Source organism: Mustela nivalis (genome assembly GCF_964662115.1).
Source record: "Mustela nivalis genome assembly, chromosome: 17".
Classification (NCBI taxonomy): domain Eukaryota; kingdom Metazoa; phylum Chordata; class Mammalia; order Carnivora; family Mustelidae; genus Mustela; species Mustela nivalis.
Window position 1 is genome coordinate 22,061,084 of NC_139036.1, and position 17,417 is coordinate 22,078,500.

The 17,417-nt window shown below is 35.4% G+C and overlaps 1 protein-coding gene across 10 annotated transcripts in view; it reads left to right on the forward strand.

The window, feature by feature from the left end:
* NF1 (neurofibromin 1) overlaps positions 1 to 17,417 on the forward strand; it is a 255,085-nt gene that overhangs the window by 89,249 nt on the left and 148,419 nt on the right. For all 10 annotated transcript variants that reach the window (XM_082707297.1, XM_082707296.1, XM_082707299.1 and 7 more), the window contains 3 exons: positions 2,058 to 2,189; positions 8,575 to 8,709; positions 12,852 to 12,965. In XM_082707297.1, the coding sequence (XP_082563423.1) occupies positions 2,058 to 2,189; positions 8,575 to 8,709; positions 12,852 to 12,965 (381 nt within the window). The remainder of the gene's footprint in view (positions 1 to 2,057; positions 2,190 to 8,574; positions 8,710 to 12,851; positions 12,966 to 17,417) is intronic.

The window sequence follows — 17,417 nt, forward strand, 5'->3', positions numbered from 1 at the left end:
AATAACACATATGTGACCCAGATACCTTAGCAATCAGCGGAACATGCTGTGGCTGTACAGTCTTTAGTATTCTGGGTTTTTCCTTATGGCAGTTGTAGTTCCCTTACAGATAGCTTGCATACTGAGAATGACATGATCTCTTCCTTCCGAGAGGTTGGATAAGTTCTCTTCAAGGCACCTGAAAATTTATTTAAGTAATCTCTTGAAGAATTGCCATAGTTTGCTACTATGTATTCATAAAAGTATTGCCATTTGTTTGGCAATAAACTTAGTGTTTTAAGGAGAAAAAAAGGAATGTCTACTTTAGTTGACTACTTTCAGAAGAGACACATTTAGTAACTGCTCAAAACACTATAATTTTTGCCAACTACATGATGCCTAGTTTTTAGTGCGTATTTTATTTGAAAGTGTTATCTTTAACTTTTACATTAAAATGAATAAATTTTATATTATGAAAAATGGCAGTTACGAAAATCACTAAATCTTAAGTTAAAATCTTATTATTTTATAGGATGCATCTGGTACTGTGATGGTTTTAATAACTATAGATACAGCATAATAGTTTGGATAGGATGTTATATGGGATGCATCTTTCTTTAGTTATTAGTTTCTGACAAGATATTATGGGGTTAGGAGAATGATTACGTCCCTTATCTCAGTGTATTTTGTGATCATTCAGCCTTTTTTGCCTTAAGCTGGTTAACACAAGCTGTATAAATTAGTAAATATATGGAAATCAATCTGTGTTGATTGCTTGGGCAAGTCAAATGACTAAATTGACCAGAGTTTAAAGAGACCATTTCATAATTAAACTAAAATTTGATATTTGTTAGGAACTAGTTTAAATAAAGCAAGAGTTGGGGGAATAGTGAAAAAGCCACACTACCCTAAGAGAATTTATTTCTTTCTTCACAGCTTTGGGGTCCCTTCCTATAGAGTTCAGTATTCAAATTGTGTATTATAAGTTGATTGTATACTTTATTATCCAGTAATTAGAGTTTCTATTCTAATTTTAGATTAGGATAATATAACTTGATGCTACCTAGAATAGTCTGAGAATTATGGGTGAAGAAATTAGAAGTGGAGAATTTTGAATGAGAAGAAACCCTGGAATAGGGTGTGACCCCCTATGTCCTCTTCCTGTGTTAGTTCATTCTTTCAGGTGCTTCCTATGGAGCAGCAATGTAGTAGGTTGGAAGCCTATGTCTGAAGTTGTCCCATGCCTTGTATAATCTCCATATGGAGTGAAAATTCATCCATTCTTGTATTAACTGATAGGCTTTATAGCTTTAGTGACTTTCATAACATAGTAACTAATTTTAAAGTTAAATTAGGCACTATTCAAATAAAAAAGGCATTAGAAACTAGAATCAAAGCTAAACAGGTGAAACTGAAATAGATAAATATTTACATAATATTATTACCTTTAAATCTGTTTCGCTATGATCAGTTTGTCTTTGTGGTGATCATTAGTCTTTTTGTGTATTGTACCATCATTGCGTATCAGTTTAAGATTATAGGTTTACTAATAGCTTTTTCTCATTTACTAATTTTGTGTTGTACTTATCATTGTTGTTTGTAGGCATATAAGTGATGGTTTGCCACTTGTTCCTTCAACATTGTGTTGAACCACTAATCTTTTTTAAAGCTTTGATACTAGCATTCTTACATGGGAAAATATATACTATCTCTATATGCATATGTTTCTGAAATGTATAAAATGTTAAACTTAAAAAAAAAAGATTGGCTACAGAATTAGCTCTCTAAAGACTGTTTTCAGATTCATTAGCTTGTCAGGTAGAAAAGACAGTGTCATATGCTCATGTACATGAAGTGGCAGTTTGTCTCATGTTCGTTATTATATTTTAAAATAAATGTATGGTTTAGTGTTTGGATTAAAGATATTATTTGAAGACTTTGGAAATCCTGGTGTGTGTTTGCATGGTCTCAGAAAGATTTTCACAGAAGGATAAAACATAAGGATACAGTGTTAACCAGAGTGTACAACTCATGCACATTTGTACTTTTCCTCTCTTATGGTCTCTGTTTTTCTCCAGTCTGCATTGGATTGGTGGCCTAAGATTGATGCCGTGTACTGTCACTCAGTTGAGCTTCGAAACATGTTTGGTGAAACACTTCATAAAGCAGTGCAGGGCTGTGGAGCACATCCAGCGATACGAATGGCACCGGTAAGATTGATCATGAATTTGAGTCCCACTTTCTTCCTATTGCATTTTCAGTGTGTCTGTCCTATTCCTGCCTTTTTAAAAAAAATTATTATTGAAAATCAAATGAGTCCCTTCTTTTCTACAAGTGTGGCATGTTGTATACTGCAGTATTGTTGGAATGCTAGTGAATGGTATTTGTTTTTCACTATTTTTGTGGGTTGAACTTATTTTTCTTAGAATTTTCTCACAAAATGCTGTTAAAAATGTTAGTTTCTCTTCTTTCTTCCTTCTTGCCTTCCTTCCTTGTCTTGTCTCTTTCATCTTCTTTCTCCTATAACTTTTCCTAATGAGTCAATATTTTGGTTTTGTTCCTCATCTTTGGGGATGAGTAAGGGAAGCCTGAGTTAGAGTGACTGTTTCTACTAATGCACGGTTTTTGCCCATTGAATGCTGAACATTGCGTACAGGAAACTAGAAATAAAATTAAAGATTTTTATTTAAAATAAAAGTATTTCATGTTTCAGCAAATATGCTTTGTGTGCCTAAAAACGATAGGCACTTTGATAGTGAAGTTTGTGTTTAGCTTAGTAAAAGGAGTGTTTTTAAATTAGGTATCTAACATAAATATTCTTAAATGGAATTTTAAAACTCATATGGAACCAAATTAAACAGTTACAGATTGTAGAAGTCATTTCTTGGTATTTATGTATAGCAGGAGTGTTACACATGGCAGCTCTTGACATTGATTGGTGGTGCTTTGTCTTCTGCTTCTTATTTTCTATTCTTATTGGCTGCTGTCGCTCACATGATCAGATGCCAACCAGTCACTGTTTTGCATGGCAGTGGGCTTCTGTGGCCGTAAGTATGACCCATTGTAACTACCTCAGAAAAGTCCTTGGTTTCTTTGACTTTTCTGTGTATAGTTACTGTTAAAGTCACATCATGTCATTTCAGTTGAAAATGTAGCATGTTTTTACCTATTGGTTTTATCTAGTAAATTAGCCACTTTACACTTGTAATTTAAACAGCTTCCTCCCTGGCATGCTTCTCTTTTCCCAAGTTCCTTGACTCAATAAAATATTTTGGCTTAGTACACTTATAGTTCACTCTTATCTGGTCATCAGTAATTGTTTCTCAGGATTATTTATCTCAGACATTCAAATGGAGAAGTTTGCTATACCATACATTTTGAGGATATTTAGTCTAAAAAATTAGAGCCAAAGAACATGGCAATTATATTTTACTAAGTAAATAAAATGCAAAATTATTCTTAGTTGACTTTTTGTGATACCAAGTACTTAATTTTTTCAGAAAATTGAAAATTTCAATCCAAGTTAATTGGAGGTTAATTTTAGATAATGGTTACTGAAATGTCACTTAACTAGACATTTAAAAGGTTGTTTTGGAAAATGCATTACAATAAATTGCTTAAAAATTATTTGTTCTAAATATCTTCTAGAAATTAGAAATTTATTTGACTTTTTGTTTTAAGTTCTCTACTTCCTCTGGTAGAATATTAATGGCCTCCAGTAATAGAAATTGATAGAAAATCAATATTCACTTCCATTTTAATTTCCGTATCCAGTTTACCAGCCATCTGCAATTTAATTTTCTGTGCATGAGAACTGAAAGAAAATGAAACTAAATTATTATTTGAATGAAGACAAAATTTGATTGGTACTCTGGAAATGTTCCCAACATTTAGAAGTTATTTTACTTCTTAGCTCTACTTAGTAACTGATTCTAAGAGCAACATACTGTATTACTGTAAGTTATTTCACAAAAGCTATAACTAGACTTTTGGTCCAAGGACACCTATGATAAGAATTTAATCTTTATTTCCTATTATTCTCTGAAAGTTCAATATGTATTTGATTTGCAAAATCATTCTTAAGCTGTTTATATTTATATATGTGGAAAATTTTGTATGTGTATATATGTACATATATGTGTGTATACATACACATACAAAGTTTCATACATATATAAAATATATAGATATGTATATAATTGTACATAGTAGCTGAAGGAGAGCTTTCTGGCTGATCTTCTTACCAGAAAAAGTAACAGATTTAATATGAAATAATTTTTTAGAATAATAAAATTTTATGATTTAGATGATCCTTAAGGTGACTCTTACCCCTCTTAAACCTGGTGAGTAAATAGTTAGTCGGACAACAAATGTGAAAATATTGAGCTCTTCTACAAGCTGCCAAGCGTAGTGTTAACACTGGAGAAGCATGACGAACTAAACAGAGAAGGTGCTTTTTCTCACAGAATTGCCAGTCTTCTAGCTTTTCCTTGAAAACTTCTAGTAAAGAGCTCATTACAGGTGGCCATCAAGGCTGGAAATGCAGAAATTCATAACATACATGGTTTAAAGGTGACATCAGGATTTGGATATTTTGGAATGTTGTAGGGGACTGTTGGAGGGGACTATCTTATATGTTGTAGGATGCTTCGCAGCATTTCTAGCCTCTACTCACTACATGTCAGCAGTAGCAGTCCTGTTAGTCCAAAAATGTCTCCAGACATTTCCACTTTCTTCTGGGAACAACTGCCCTCAGTTGAGAGCCACTGTATTACAGGACGTGCTCAGTGGTTTGTCCTCCTTTGCATTGCTTCAGATGATCCATGTCTCTGATAAACCTGAGCCTTTGTCTTGCTGTAGAAGTAGCAGTCACGGAGTTCATCTGTAAGAAGTTTTTATAAACCACCCTGTATTTTGGAGGTGGATGTATTTCCTGGAAAGAGCAACTTGAAGGTTTTTCTTTAAGCAACTTGGACTCATCTCCCTGTCACTCCAATTCATCATTGACCCTCTCTTTTATTCTGAAGCTCCATAGAACACTTCTGATTCTTCCATTAAGATGGCCTTGCAGATATTTCAGTGAAGTTATCCTGTACTCCTAAGGCTTCTTTTTGTTTTCAATGATTTAGCATTGGGAGGGATTTTATTATTTGAGCTTTTTTTAAAAGCTTGCGGGGTATGTGTGTGTGTATTGCTTGATCTGCACAAATAATGTTTAATGAGTGACAGATAGTCACATGGTGAATGAATAGTTCACATTCATTTCAGTGTCTGTCCGGTTCTTCAGCTGTCTTCCCTCACTTGTGCATTAGCTTGATTAAAGCAGGAGCTCTGTCTGGCTTGTCAGACACTGGGTTCCTGGCCCCGAGAATAGTATCTGGCACATAGTAAGCATTTAGCACATATTTGTTGAATGAGTGAATGAATTTCTTTCTTAATTTGCTTTTAAAACCCTCCTCTGATTTGCTTCTCTTTTGGAAAGAATTCAATCTAATACTTTTTTTTTTCAATTAAAATGACATATTAAGATCTGATTTTCGCATTCCAGATGTCGTAGAGTTAAAGAATGGCGTTAACCTGCTGTGCCTGCATACCATGTTTCTACTAATATAGTTTAAGATTGCATTATTATCTTGGATTGAGCTCTTTGGCATTTAAACTTTTTAGTCTTTCCATATTAACATTGAGCCATAGCTTCTCCGTTTTATACTTTTGCAGTATTTTTAAAAGTTTGAAATACTTTTTTTAGCCTAATCCTTTACTGTTTTAAAACTAAGGTAGCCGATTAACAATAGATATATGCATTTTCACAAATATGGGTAATTTATGCACATCTTGCTTCTTAAGGAGATCCTGGCTCAGCAAATGATTTTATATGCCTGTAATTTAGTCACAGCCTTAAATAAGTTAACAGATGGTTTAGGCCCTTAAGAGGCAGCTGATTATTCTGATTAATGAATTTGTTCCTGGGAATGACCACTTATTTTATTTGGCAAAGAGCATGTACCAGCTTGGGTTCTTAATCTGTAGTATGGAAGGCCAGTCAGTAAATTAATGAGTGGACTTTTCTTACATTTCTAGTTAAAAATACATTTCTTCTTTAGCTTGTTGTTCCTGATTTTTTATAACCCCCTACTGGTCATTAATAGAAAAATACTTGATTTGAAAACTTTATTCAACCATTTCAAGTCCTTACTCTGTATTAGGCAGCAGTGTTGGAATAAAATTTGTATGCTGATACCTGAGATTAAGAGATGACATAATTGAACTATTAACTTTTGAAAATAATTACTGACTAAGATAGCTATTACATCTGTTAATCGTTCTCAGTTCTTTGTTCTGGTATAATGGCTGTATCAGGGAAGAGCAGTTATGCTAAGTTACAACTTAGTAAATTTGTATCATGAAAGTTGATCTCTTTGATCTAAGGTATTACCATGACTAAAATGAAAAAAAGAATAGAATTTAATGGGAGCAAACAGTAAAACTAGAATTTATTAAATACATTTGGTAAGATATTTGCAATGGGATTATAAATATAAAAGCATACAGTATTTGTAAGTCTTGTGCTTCTTTTCTGGAGTGACATTCTTGAGCCTTAATGTGTATGTTAGATAGCTGTTTTCCCCTTTGAAGACCAAAACCCTTCAGTGTTCTTGGACAGACTAACATATGCATCTTAACACTTACAGATTGAGAATTGTGGCTGTGTTTTACAGCCTTGAAAGGCAACCTTGAAAGGCAACCCATTTACTTAGACACTTTTATTATGGGTGCATAGATGCTGGATAGCCTTTATCTGTGTATATACAGTTTCTCCAAAGAAGCCATACAGATGCCCAGCATGTGCTCAACATCGCTAACATCAAGGGAATACAATTCAAGACCGCATTGATATTTCACCTCACACTAGTCAGAATAATTAGAACAAAGACAAGAAATAACAAGTGTTGGCAGAATGTGGAGAAAAGGGAAACCTTGTGCATTGTTGGTCAGAATATAAATTGGTGCAGACACAATGGAAAACAATATGGAGGTTTTTCAAAAAATTAAAAATAGAGGTACTATACAATCCAACAGCTCTACTCCTAGGTATTTATCCGAAGAAAACAAGAATGCTAATTTGAAAAGACATGCAGGTTCATTGAAGCATTATTTACAATAGCAAGATATGGAGGCAACGTAATTGTCCATCAGTAGACAAATGGATAAGTAGATGTGGTTTATACACACATTGGAATATTACTCAGCCATAAAAAAGAATGAAGTCTTGCCATTTGCAACAATATGGATGGACCTTGGGGGTATTACACTAAGTGAAATAAGTCAGAGAAAGACAAATACTGTATGATTTCACTTATATGTGGAATCTTTAAAAAAAAAAAAAAAAAAAAAGAACAGAAACAGACTGAAGGATACAGAAAACAAACTGATAGTTGCCAGAAGGTAGTCGGGGTGGGGGGGTCAACAAAACTGGTGAAGGGGATTAAGAGGTCCTTTCTTTCAGTTATAAGACTTTGGGATGTAATGCACAGCATAGGGAATATAATCAGTAATGTAACCACTTTGTATGGTGACAGATTGTAACTAGCTTTACTGTGACCATTTTGGAATGTATATAAAAAGTCCCTATGTTGTACACCTAAAACTAAAAACATTAATAAATAAAGGCGTATGTGTCAGAACTTGGTATTTCTATGTCCTTTTAAAGGAGAGGGTGAAATGATTTATAACAATAGGAAGAGGTGGTTTTGTGTCCAGAAGGTAACTGTTAGATTTTTGGTAGAATAGCTTTCATAATTATGGTATCAGCACAGCATCTATCATAGTTTCTCTGTAATTGAAGCACATTTTTCATGACTTGTCTTTGTCAAAGAGTTCTTTCTCTGTTTTACTAATGTTCTTCAGGCAAAATACATGCATTCTATACCTTGACAGAGGTGCGATGCCATTGAAGGAAAAAGCAAAACTTAAACTTAAATTACAGAGATTGCCAATGTAGCGTATTTCATCACGTCTAAAACACTTATTCTTAGTTTTCAACCTCTCTGAAATTGGGACTACATTTTATTTGTCTGGTGTCTTAAGAGTTGATAATGGTTTTTCATTTCTTGTGGCTCATTAACAATGCATCTTACTAAAATTAATGTAGATTATATGAAATATTTGTTGTATATTTGTGTGGGACAAATGTTTGTTAAATGAATAGTTCAATGTATGTATCTGTGAGAGCTGTAGACTAAGTTTTTTATCCCTAATGTTTTACACATTTTGGAAAATTGTTCTTTTACTTAGGAGTCAACTTGATAGTAAAGAGTTTAGTATTTTTAATAAATTTATTAGATAAATTATAAATAAGAATAATATAAATATTGCAGAAATAGTTCTCATTTGTTTTTTAAGCTTAATAATATTAACTTCATACTTACTTTTGGATGCTTGTACTCATACCACACATATGGTGGTATAAAATGTTTGTTTTTTAAAACAAAGCTTTTTTATAATGGATTTATTCTTCAAAGTTAGATAGCTATTATCTTGAATTTGATGTCTGATTTTTACAAGGTGATGACATGTTTTTGTTTTTATTTTTAGAGTCTTACATTTAAAGAAAAAGTAACAAGCCTTAAATTTAAAGAGAAACCTACAGACCTGGAGACAAGAAGCTATAAGTATCTTCTCTTGTCCATGGTAAAACTCATTCATGCAGATCCAAAGCTCTTGCTTTGTGTAAGTATTTTTTATGAAAGGCCTTGAAATTACTACACTAACTTAATTTGGTTTAAGTGAAATGCCAAGACCTTGGGGACGATTATTAGCTAAAAGAACACTCCTGATCCTTCCTGATGATGCTTGAAACCTAAGACATCTTTTAAGAAATCTAACTTCTAGAGAAGTTACATTTCTCTAATACTACTATAATTAGATTTCTTACCTTTCTTCTTAATTTTCCCTAACATATTTTCGTGAGGTCTTCTTTCTTTGCCTTGTTACCAGGTTTATATTAGTTAGACATTATCCTGGGATGGGGGTGGAGGTAATGAAGCCGACATAAATCCAAGTCTTTTCTCATGTTCACAGTTGGTTTTTAAATCTCCAGTTGTGCTTGCTAGACCATTTAGCTTTTTTATTTTCCTTTTTTCTCTCATCAACCTCTTATCACTGGCTTTGCCTACAAATACTATCTTGGAAGGAGAAGAGGGTATAGGTGTTTTGTGGTTAGCACTTAATTATTGTCATAACTCTGCCTTTGCAGCTTCAGGTGGGATTTGATTCCTGAGGGAAACACTGTGATACACAAAGTAATTAAGAACAACCAGATGTAAATGAGTGCTAGTTATATGAAGTGATTAAAAGCATAGGTTCTGGAGATAGACCAGCGACGTGATTTGGGTCACTTAACCTCTCTGTGTCTTCCTTTTCTTGTAATGATGATAATAGTACCTGTTTCAGATTGTTAAGAAGCTTGAGATGGTACACTCATGCTTTTAGAAACAGTATTTAATAAATGCGTAATAAGCACCAAATAAATGTCCGCTATTATTAATAAAAGACAGTTGACACTGAGGCGCTTGGGTGGCTCAGTCATTAAGCATCTGCCTTCGGCTCAGATCATGATCCCAGGGTTCTGGGATTGAGCTCCCTGCTCAGCAGGAAGCCTGCTTCTCCCTGTCCCACTCCCCTGGCTTGTGCTCCCTCTCTCACTGTCTCCATCAAATAAATAAATAAAATCTAAAAAACAAAATGAAACAAAAACAGTTGACATTTAATATTAATGTTATTAATACCCCAAATATGACAGTTTTGTATTGTGAAGGACAGGATAACCTGCTAAACCTTTGTTGAAGTTTCTCCAGTTCCTGGAGAACAGCGTCCAGAAAAATTTCTTACTGCTTTGTTTAGCAGTAGGTTTTATAAGTGCTGATGATGTGCTTTCAAATTACTGTATATAGGGGTTAACTTGATGTCCATATTTTCAAGAGTTCTGTGAACCCCTTGAAGTTTAAAAAATGTGCACATGAGTATTTTTTCTTCAGAGAAACAAAAGGGGAGAGAGACACAGAATTCCTAAAGGGCTTAGTAATGCCAAAGGAAGGCCTATGATATTTTGAGTTCTTTAAAGAAGCCCATCTAAATTTGGGAGTTTCATAGAATAAGTCGTTAGACTCTGACATGGAAAATTCCATAAAGTCTTACCAGTGAGACTATGAAAGTAATCAAATCCCCTTTCTCCTCATGTTTTTGTAGCACAAGTTATTTTCAGTGGGATTTCATCATGCATTTCATGTAATATATCACATTGCTCTGCAGGACTATATGTCAGAGTGAAGAATGCACTAGAGCCACTGGTGCCTTCAGTGTTAAGTAGTGCTCTGCAGGACTATATGTCAGAGTGAAGAATGCACTAGAGCCACTGGTGCCTTCAGTGTTAAGTATTTCACTAGTCAAAGAACAAGAATTTAAACAAAACTTGCTATTTTCCAAGGTTGAAATTTAGCCAGAAGTCATTTAATATTGAAATTATTTTCTTTGCTGCCATCTAGTGGTGAAGCAACTTTTCTCAGGGTAACCAGAGGTAAGTTAAAGTAGTGATTCACTGTAAATACTTAATTATTTCCTATTTACATTAAGAATTCTAAATCATAGTAAATACGAGAAACATAAGACTACCTGTTAAATGATGTCAGTCATGGTATTTTAAGGTCACGTGATTTTATTGTCTACCATCTCTACCACTTCTACCCTCATGCATACTGCTCTCATTCTGTCAGGCCTCCTCATTGCCCAGCTTGTACCCTCTTGTCCCTTCTGTAAACATTTCTTTGCACTGAAGTTAAAGTTCTGGTGATGTCTTAAAAAAACAAATCTTATCATGCCTCTTGCCCAGCTTACAACCTTTTAGTTGAATTTACTCTTGGAATAAAGATCAAACTCCAGATAGACCTGCAGGGGCATGCAAAATCTGACTCCCACCTACCTCTTCTGCCACATTTAGCATCCTGTTTTTCTCTCTCCTTTTTACTATAGTCATGATGGTCTGTCTTTATTCCATCTTGCTTATCCCATTCCTTCATACCTTCTCTTGCTGTTCCTTTGGCCTATGATATGCTTCCCTTTCCTCTTTCTATACATAATACCGGCTCATTTGGAGCTGCTCTCATTATCCTAGGGAGCCTCTCTGACTGGGCCACGTACGTGTGCAGTACTGAGCTCATTTGCAGTTTTACAGTTGTTAGTCTGGTGATTTTATTGATGTCTGTCTTTCCTACCAGACTACATGTTCCAAGAGGGTAGGAAACACATCTTTTTAACTTGCCATGTCTTTGGTACCCAATAAATGTTACTGAGTTATGTGTGAATGAATCTAAATTTTATAAAGTAGGCTAATAGTTTTGAATTACAGAAATTCTGGGATGAGGGTTTTCTTAATTATTAAAATGGGAAAGAATTCACAGTTAGCAAAATAAAAAGGGGGCACAAGTTGCGTTGGTCTCACGTAAGTGAACCATATAGGAGCGCCTGGGTGTCTTAGTTGGTTGAGCATCTTGATTTCAGCTCAGGTCATGATCTCGGGGTTGTGAGTTGGAGCCCTGGCCTGCATTAGGCTCCGTGCTCAGCAGGGAGTCTGCTTGAGAGTCTCTCTCTCTCCTTCCCCCTCTGTCTCCCACCCCCACCCTCTCTCTAAGAACCATATATTCTTTTTTTTTTTTTTTTTAAGATTTTATTTATTTATTTGTCAGAGAGAGAGGAGCGAGAGTGAGCGCAGGCAGACAGAGTGGCAGGTAGAGGCAGAGGGAGAAGCAGGCTCCCTGCCAAGCAAGGAGCCTGATGTGGGACTCGATCCCAGGACGCTGGGATCATGACCTGGGCCGAAGGCAGCTGCTTAACCAACTGAGCCACCCAGGCGTCCCAAGAACCATATATTCTTGAAGTATAAATAGATGCTTCCAAGCTACAGGAAGCATTTTAGTCTCTTTAGGTAGACTGTTTGCATTTATATGCGCCACTGATTTGCTTTACTTAGTACACAGCGTTTCTCCACAATGGAAAAGACTGAAGGACAGGCATCTGGAGGTGTGAATTGTAGCCTTGGATGGATTGGGGCAGATGTTTTACACTAGGCAAGAGGGCTGCATGGGGTGATCATGCAGCACATGTTCTTTGCCTTCAATTAGTTCCAAACCAGAGGTGTATCATTTAGCCAGTGTAGTGTTAGTGAAAAAAAAAAATTTTTTTTAACCTACTCCTTATATTGATATGATTTATTAATTAAGAAATTGGTTAATTCCTAGCTTTTGTTTTCATTAAGGTTTTCTCTAGACATTGTTCACATGAAGAACACTATAGATGTAGATTAAGTGAATCCTTTCTTTAAATATTTATTTATTTATTTATTTATTTATTTGACAGAGAGAAATCACAAGGAGGCAGAGAGGCAGAGAGAGAGAGGAGGAAGCAGGCTCCCTGCTGAGCAGAGAGCCTGATGCGGGACTCGATCCCAGGACCCCGAGATCATGACCTGAGCCGAAGGCAGCGGCTTAACCCACTGAGCCACCCAGGCGCCTGATTAAGTGAATTCTTAACAAAAACAATTTGGACTTAAAAAAAAAAGTTCCACAATTACTGTATTTTATTGAGCTGTGATTTACATACCATAAAATTCACTGTTTTAAAGTGTACTATTCATTGGTCTTTAGTATATTTACAAGATTGTGCAGCATCACCACTATGTAATTCTAGAATATTTTTATCACTCTAAAAATTGTAGTGTGTGTACCCATTAGTAGATATTCTCCATTTTCTTTTCTCTCTAGCTCCTGTCAGGTAAAAGATACAGTTTTTTTTAAAAGAACTTGCTTTTTTCGTTGCAGAATCCAAGAAAACAGGGGCCTGAGACCCAAGGCAGTACAGCGGAGTTAATAACAGGGCTTGTCCAGCTGGTCCCTCAGTCCCACATGCCAGAGATTGCTCAGGAAGCAATGGAGGTGAGGGGAGATGAATTCTGGGCTCTTGAAGAAAAGGTGGTAACTATGTACATTCTTCATGTTTTCTTTGTGTGTGGTTTCAATGAGTGATAGAAGTCATTTCTGAACATCTGTTTGTCAGAGATGACATTTCTATCTGGCAGTGGAATGTTTCTGTCTGCTGTTCTGTGAACTCTATGGAGAAAGAAGGGGTTTACTTTATTTATATCTCATGTGGCAGAAATATTGTGCAAATTCTGAAAATATAAAACCTCAAAATTTTCTGATTGCAGTTGACTTTTTAGAGTTTTAAAAATATATATTGAGGGGCGCCTGGGTGGCTCAGTGGGTTAAAGCCTCTGCCTTCGGCTCGGGTCATGATCCCAGGGTCCTGGGATCGAGCCCCGCATCAGGCTCTCTGCTCAGCAGGGAGCCTGCTTCCCTTCCTCTCTGCCTGCCTGTGATCTCTGTCTGTCAAATAAATAAATAAAAATAAAATCTTAAAAAAAAAAAAAAAAATATATATATATATATATATATAAACATATATATAATTTTAAGTAGGGATCTAATTCACATACCATAAAGTTTACTCTTTTTTTAAAAAATATTTTATTTATTTATTTGACAGAGAGAGAGATCACAAGTAGGCAGAGAGGCAGGCAGAGAGAGAGAGGAGGAAGCAGGCTCCCTGCTGAGCAGAGAGCCCCATGCGGGACTCGATCTCAGGACCCTGAGATCATGACCTGAGCCAAAGGCAGTGGCTTAACCCACTGAGCCACCCAGGCGCCCCTAAAGTTTACTCTTTTAAAGTGTACAGTTCAGGGGCACCTCGGTGGCACTGCCTTCAGCTCAGATCATGATCTCAGGGTCCTGGGATTGAGCCCCGCCTTGGGTTCTCTGCTCAGCGGGGAACCTCCTTCCCGCTTTCTCTCTGCCTACTTGTGATCTCTCTCTGTGTCAAATAAATAAATTAAATCTTTTAAAAAAAAAGTGTACAGTTAAGGGTTTTTCAGTATATTCACAAGGTTGCGCAGCCATCACTGTCTAACCCTGAAACATTTTGTCACCCCATAATGAAACCCTTCCATTCTCCATTTCTTTCCACCCCAGCCACTGACCAACATTAATCTCTTTTCTGTCTTTGTAGATTGGTTTATTGTAGTCAATTCATATAAATGGGATCATAAAATATGTGGCTTTTGTTTCTGGCTTCTTTTATTTAACTTGTTTTCAAGGTTCATCCATATTGTAGCATGTAACAATACTTGGTTGTTTTTTATTGCCAAATAATATTCTAGTTCATGCATATATGACATTTTGTTTATTCATCTGTTGATGGACATTTAGTATTGTTTCTGTTTTTTTGGCTATTATGAATAATAGTGCTATGAAAATTTGTATAAAAGTTTTTGTGTGGATGTATTTCTTAGGTATATATACCTACCAGTGTAATTGGTGGGTCTTATGGTAGCTAACTTTTAAAATGACCAAACTGTTTTCCAAAGTGACTGTATCCTTTTCTCTTCCCATCAGCAGTGTATGTGTGTTCTATTTCTCCATTCTTGCCAACACTTATCATTGTCTGTCTGTTGGGTTATAGCCATCCTTGTGGGTGTGAATATGGTTGACTTAAAAAATTTTTTTATATTGATTGCTAAATACAGATTTATGAAGTTTTAGAAATATAGGGTTATAAAATTTAATTCAATTTTATTGAGGTATAATTTACATATAATAGAGATCATAGAAGATTTAGAATATTTCTAGTCACCCTGGGATGTTCTCCTGTATCTTGTGCCCCAACTCCCTGTCTCAAAATATTACTGGTCTGATTTCTATCATAAATTAGTTTTGCCAGTTCTGCAAGTTCATATGAATGAAATCTTAGACTATGTATGTCTTTTCTTCTGGCCTCCTTTACTCACAAGTTTTTGAGCTTCATCCATGATATTACATATGTTAATTCCTTTTTTTATTGTTGATAAGTATTCTGTTGTTAATTAAATCACAGTTTATTCACCTGTTAGTAGTCAGTTAGGTGAACATATCCATCATTGTTGAAAGTTGTCTCAATGCTCCTTTGTACTCCCTTCCTTCCTCTCTTCTTCCTGCCTTGCTTCCTTGCTTTCTCTGCAACTATCAGTCTTCTTTCTGTTATTGCAGGCTAACTTGCATTTTATGTAAGTGGAATTATAAAGTGTACTCTTTGTGTCTGTCTTCTTTAATTCTGCATACTTATTAATTCATCTATATTACTGCACATATATTGCTGTATAGTGTTCCATTTTGTGGCCATAGCACAATTTGTTTATTCATTTACTTGTTTAGATAGATATTTGTGTTGTTTCTAGTTTTTGGCTATTACAAATAAAACTAGGAATGTGTATGTACAGATTTGTACGTATGCCTACACATATGCTTTCATTTCTCTTGGCTGAATACCGAAGAGTATAAAAATCTTACTATGTGGCCTTTAAGAGAGACACAGCTTAAATATAAAGACACTGTGGGGTTGATAATTCAAGGATATTTCAACCACACAAACATGTACTCAGGAAAGCTGGAGTAATACACAAATACAGAGTTTAAAGCGGGAAGTACAACTGGAGATGAAGTGGGACATCTCATTACAAAGGTGCCCAGTCTACTGAGAAAATGAAACTCTGAACTTAAAAACAAAGCTTAAAATAAATAAAAATACATGAAGTAAAAGTGTAGACAAGTCCAGTTTTTGTGACATACTTGAGCATATTTTTCTCAAGGTCTGGTAGAATAAACAAGCCAGAAAAAAAAAAAAAAAGAAGATTTGAACAACGTGTTTATCAGATACGAACTATTTGACGTACTTAGAACATTGCACTCAGTTAATACTTTCTTTTCAAGTATGCATGGAACATTCAATATATCCTGAGCATTAAGTAGGTATCAACAAATTCTACAGGATTGAAATCATTCAGAATTTTTTTGCGACTACAGTGTAATTAAGCTAGAAGTCAGTAATAAAAAGCTATATGAAATAAATGATTATATCATGTTTTTATTCATACTCTGGCAAATTAGTACAACCACTGTTAAAAATTGTTTTGAGATACCTACAAAGTAAACGTATGACCTAGCAATTCTTTTCTTAGGTATGTATCCAATAGAAATGCATATGTGTGTTTACCAAAAGAAACATATAGAAAAATTAATAGTAGTATAATTTGTAATAGCACTCATCCCCCCCCCCCAAAAGACTAGAAACAACTCAAGTATATCAACAATAGTAGATAAATAATTTTGGTTATATTTATTCCATTGACTATAACAGTGAAAAAAGAATGTGCTGCTCCTGCTAAATGTAGAGCATGGATGAATCAGTATCACACGTGTAATGTTCAGTGAGAACAGACACAAAAGAGAACATACTATATGATTCCCTTTATATAAATAACAAACAGGTAGCAATAATCTATGGTGGTAGAAGTCAGTTCAGTGGCTACCTTGGTCAAGCACTAATGATTAAAGGGAATATGAAAAGGGCTTCTAGGCTGACAGTGTTGATCTGGGTAATGGTTACATGGAATTATGTACATTTGTAGAAATTCTTTGAGCTATATACTTAAAAGATATACTTTATTGTTTGTACTTTGTATTGCATTTTACCAAAAATGTTTTAGAATTCATTGTTTCACTCATTGCTTTTATTTATGTACTGTTCAACCTATAAATTGCATTCTTTTTGGAAGGCTGTTTGACAGTATTTAGCAGAAATTGGGGAAATACCCCCTTTTGTTGTCCAAATAATTCCATTCCTGTAATTTTTTTTCATCCTGTGAATACAATTCTAAAGGGAAAGGTACACACACATGCGCGCACACACACATGCGCGCACACACACATGTGCGCACACACACATGCTTATTGCTCTGATTTATAATGACAGAATAGTAGAGAATTCAAAGTATTCACTAGTAAAAAAACAGGTTAATATTTAGTGACAGAATGATATTTCAACTTGCTGAATTAAACATCCATTAATACATGCAGATCACAGGGCACCATGATCCTAGTCCCGGGATCAAGCCCCACATTGGGCTCCTTGCTCAGTGGAGAGCCTGCTTCTCCTTCTCCCTCTGCCTGCCGCTATTCCTGCTTGTACTTGCTCTGTCTTGCTATGTCTTTCTCTCTGTCAGATGAATAAATGAAATCTTCGAAAAAACCCCATGCAGATCACGTGGCAGTATGAAAGAATGTTTATGAAATGTCAAATGACTATACTGTGTTTGCAGCTTTGTTAAAATACATGTGAAGGGGCACCTGAGTGGCTCAGTTGGTTAAGTGACTGCCTTCGGCTCCCGTCATGATCCTGGAGTCCCAGGATCGTGTCCCACTTCGCGCTCCTAGCTCAGTGGGGAGTCTGCTTCTCCCTCTGACTCTCCCCTCTCTCAAGCTCTCTCTCTCAAATAAATAAATAAAACCTTAAAAAAT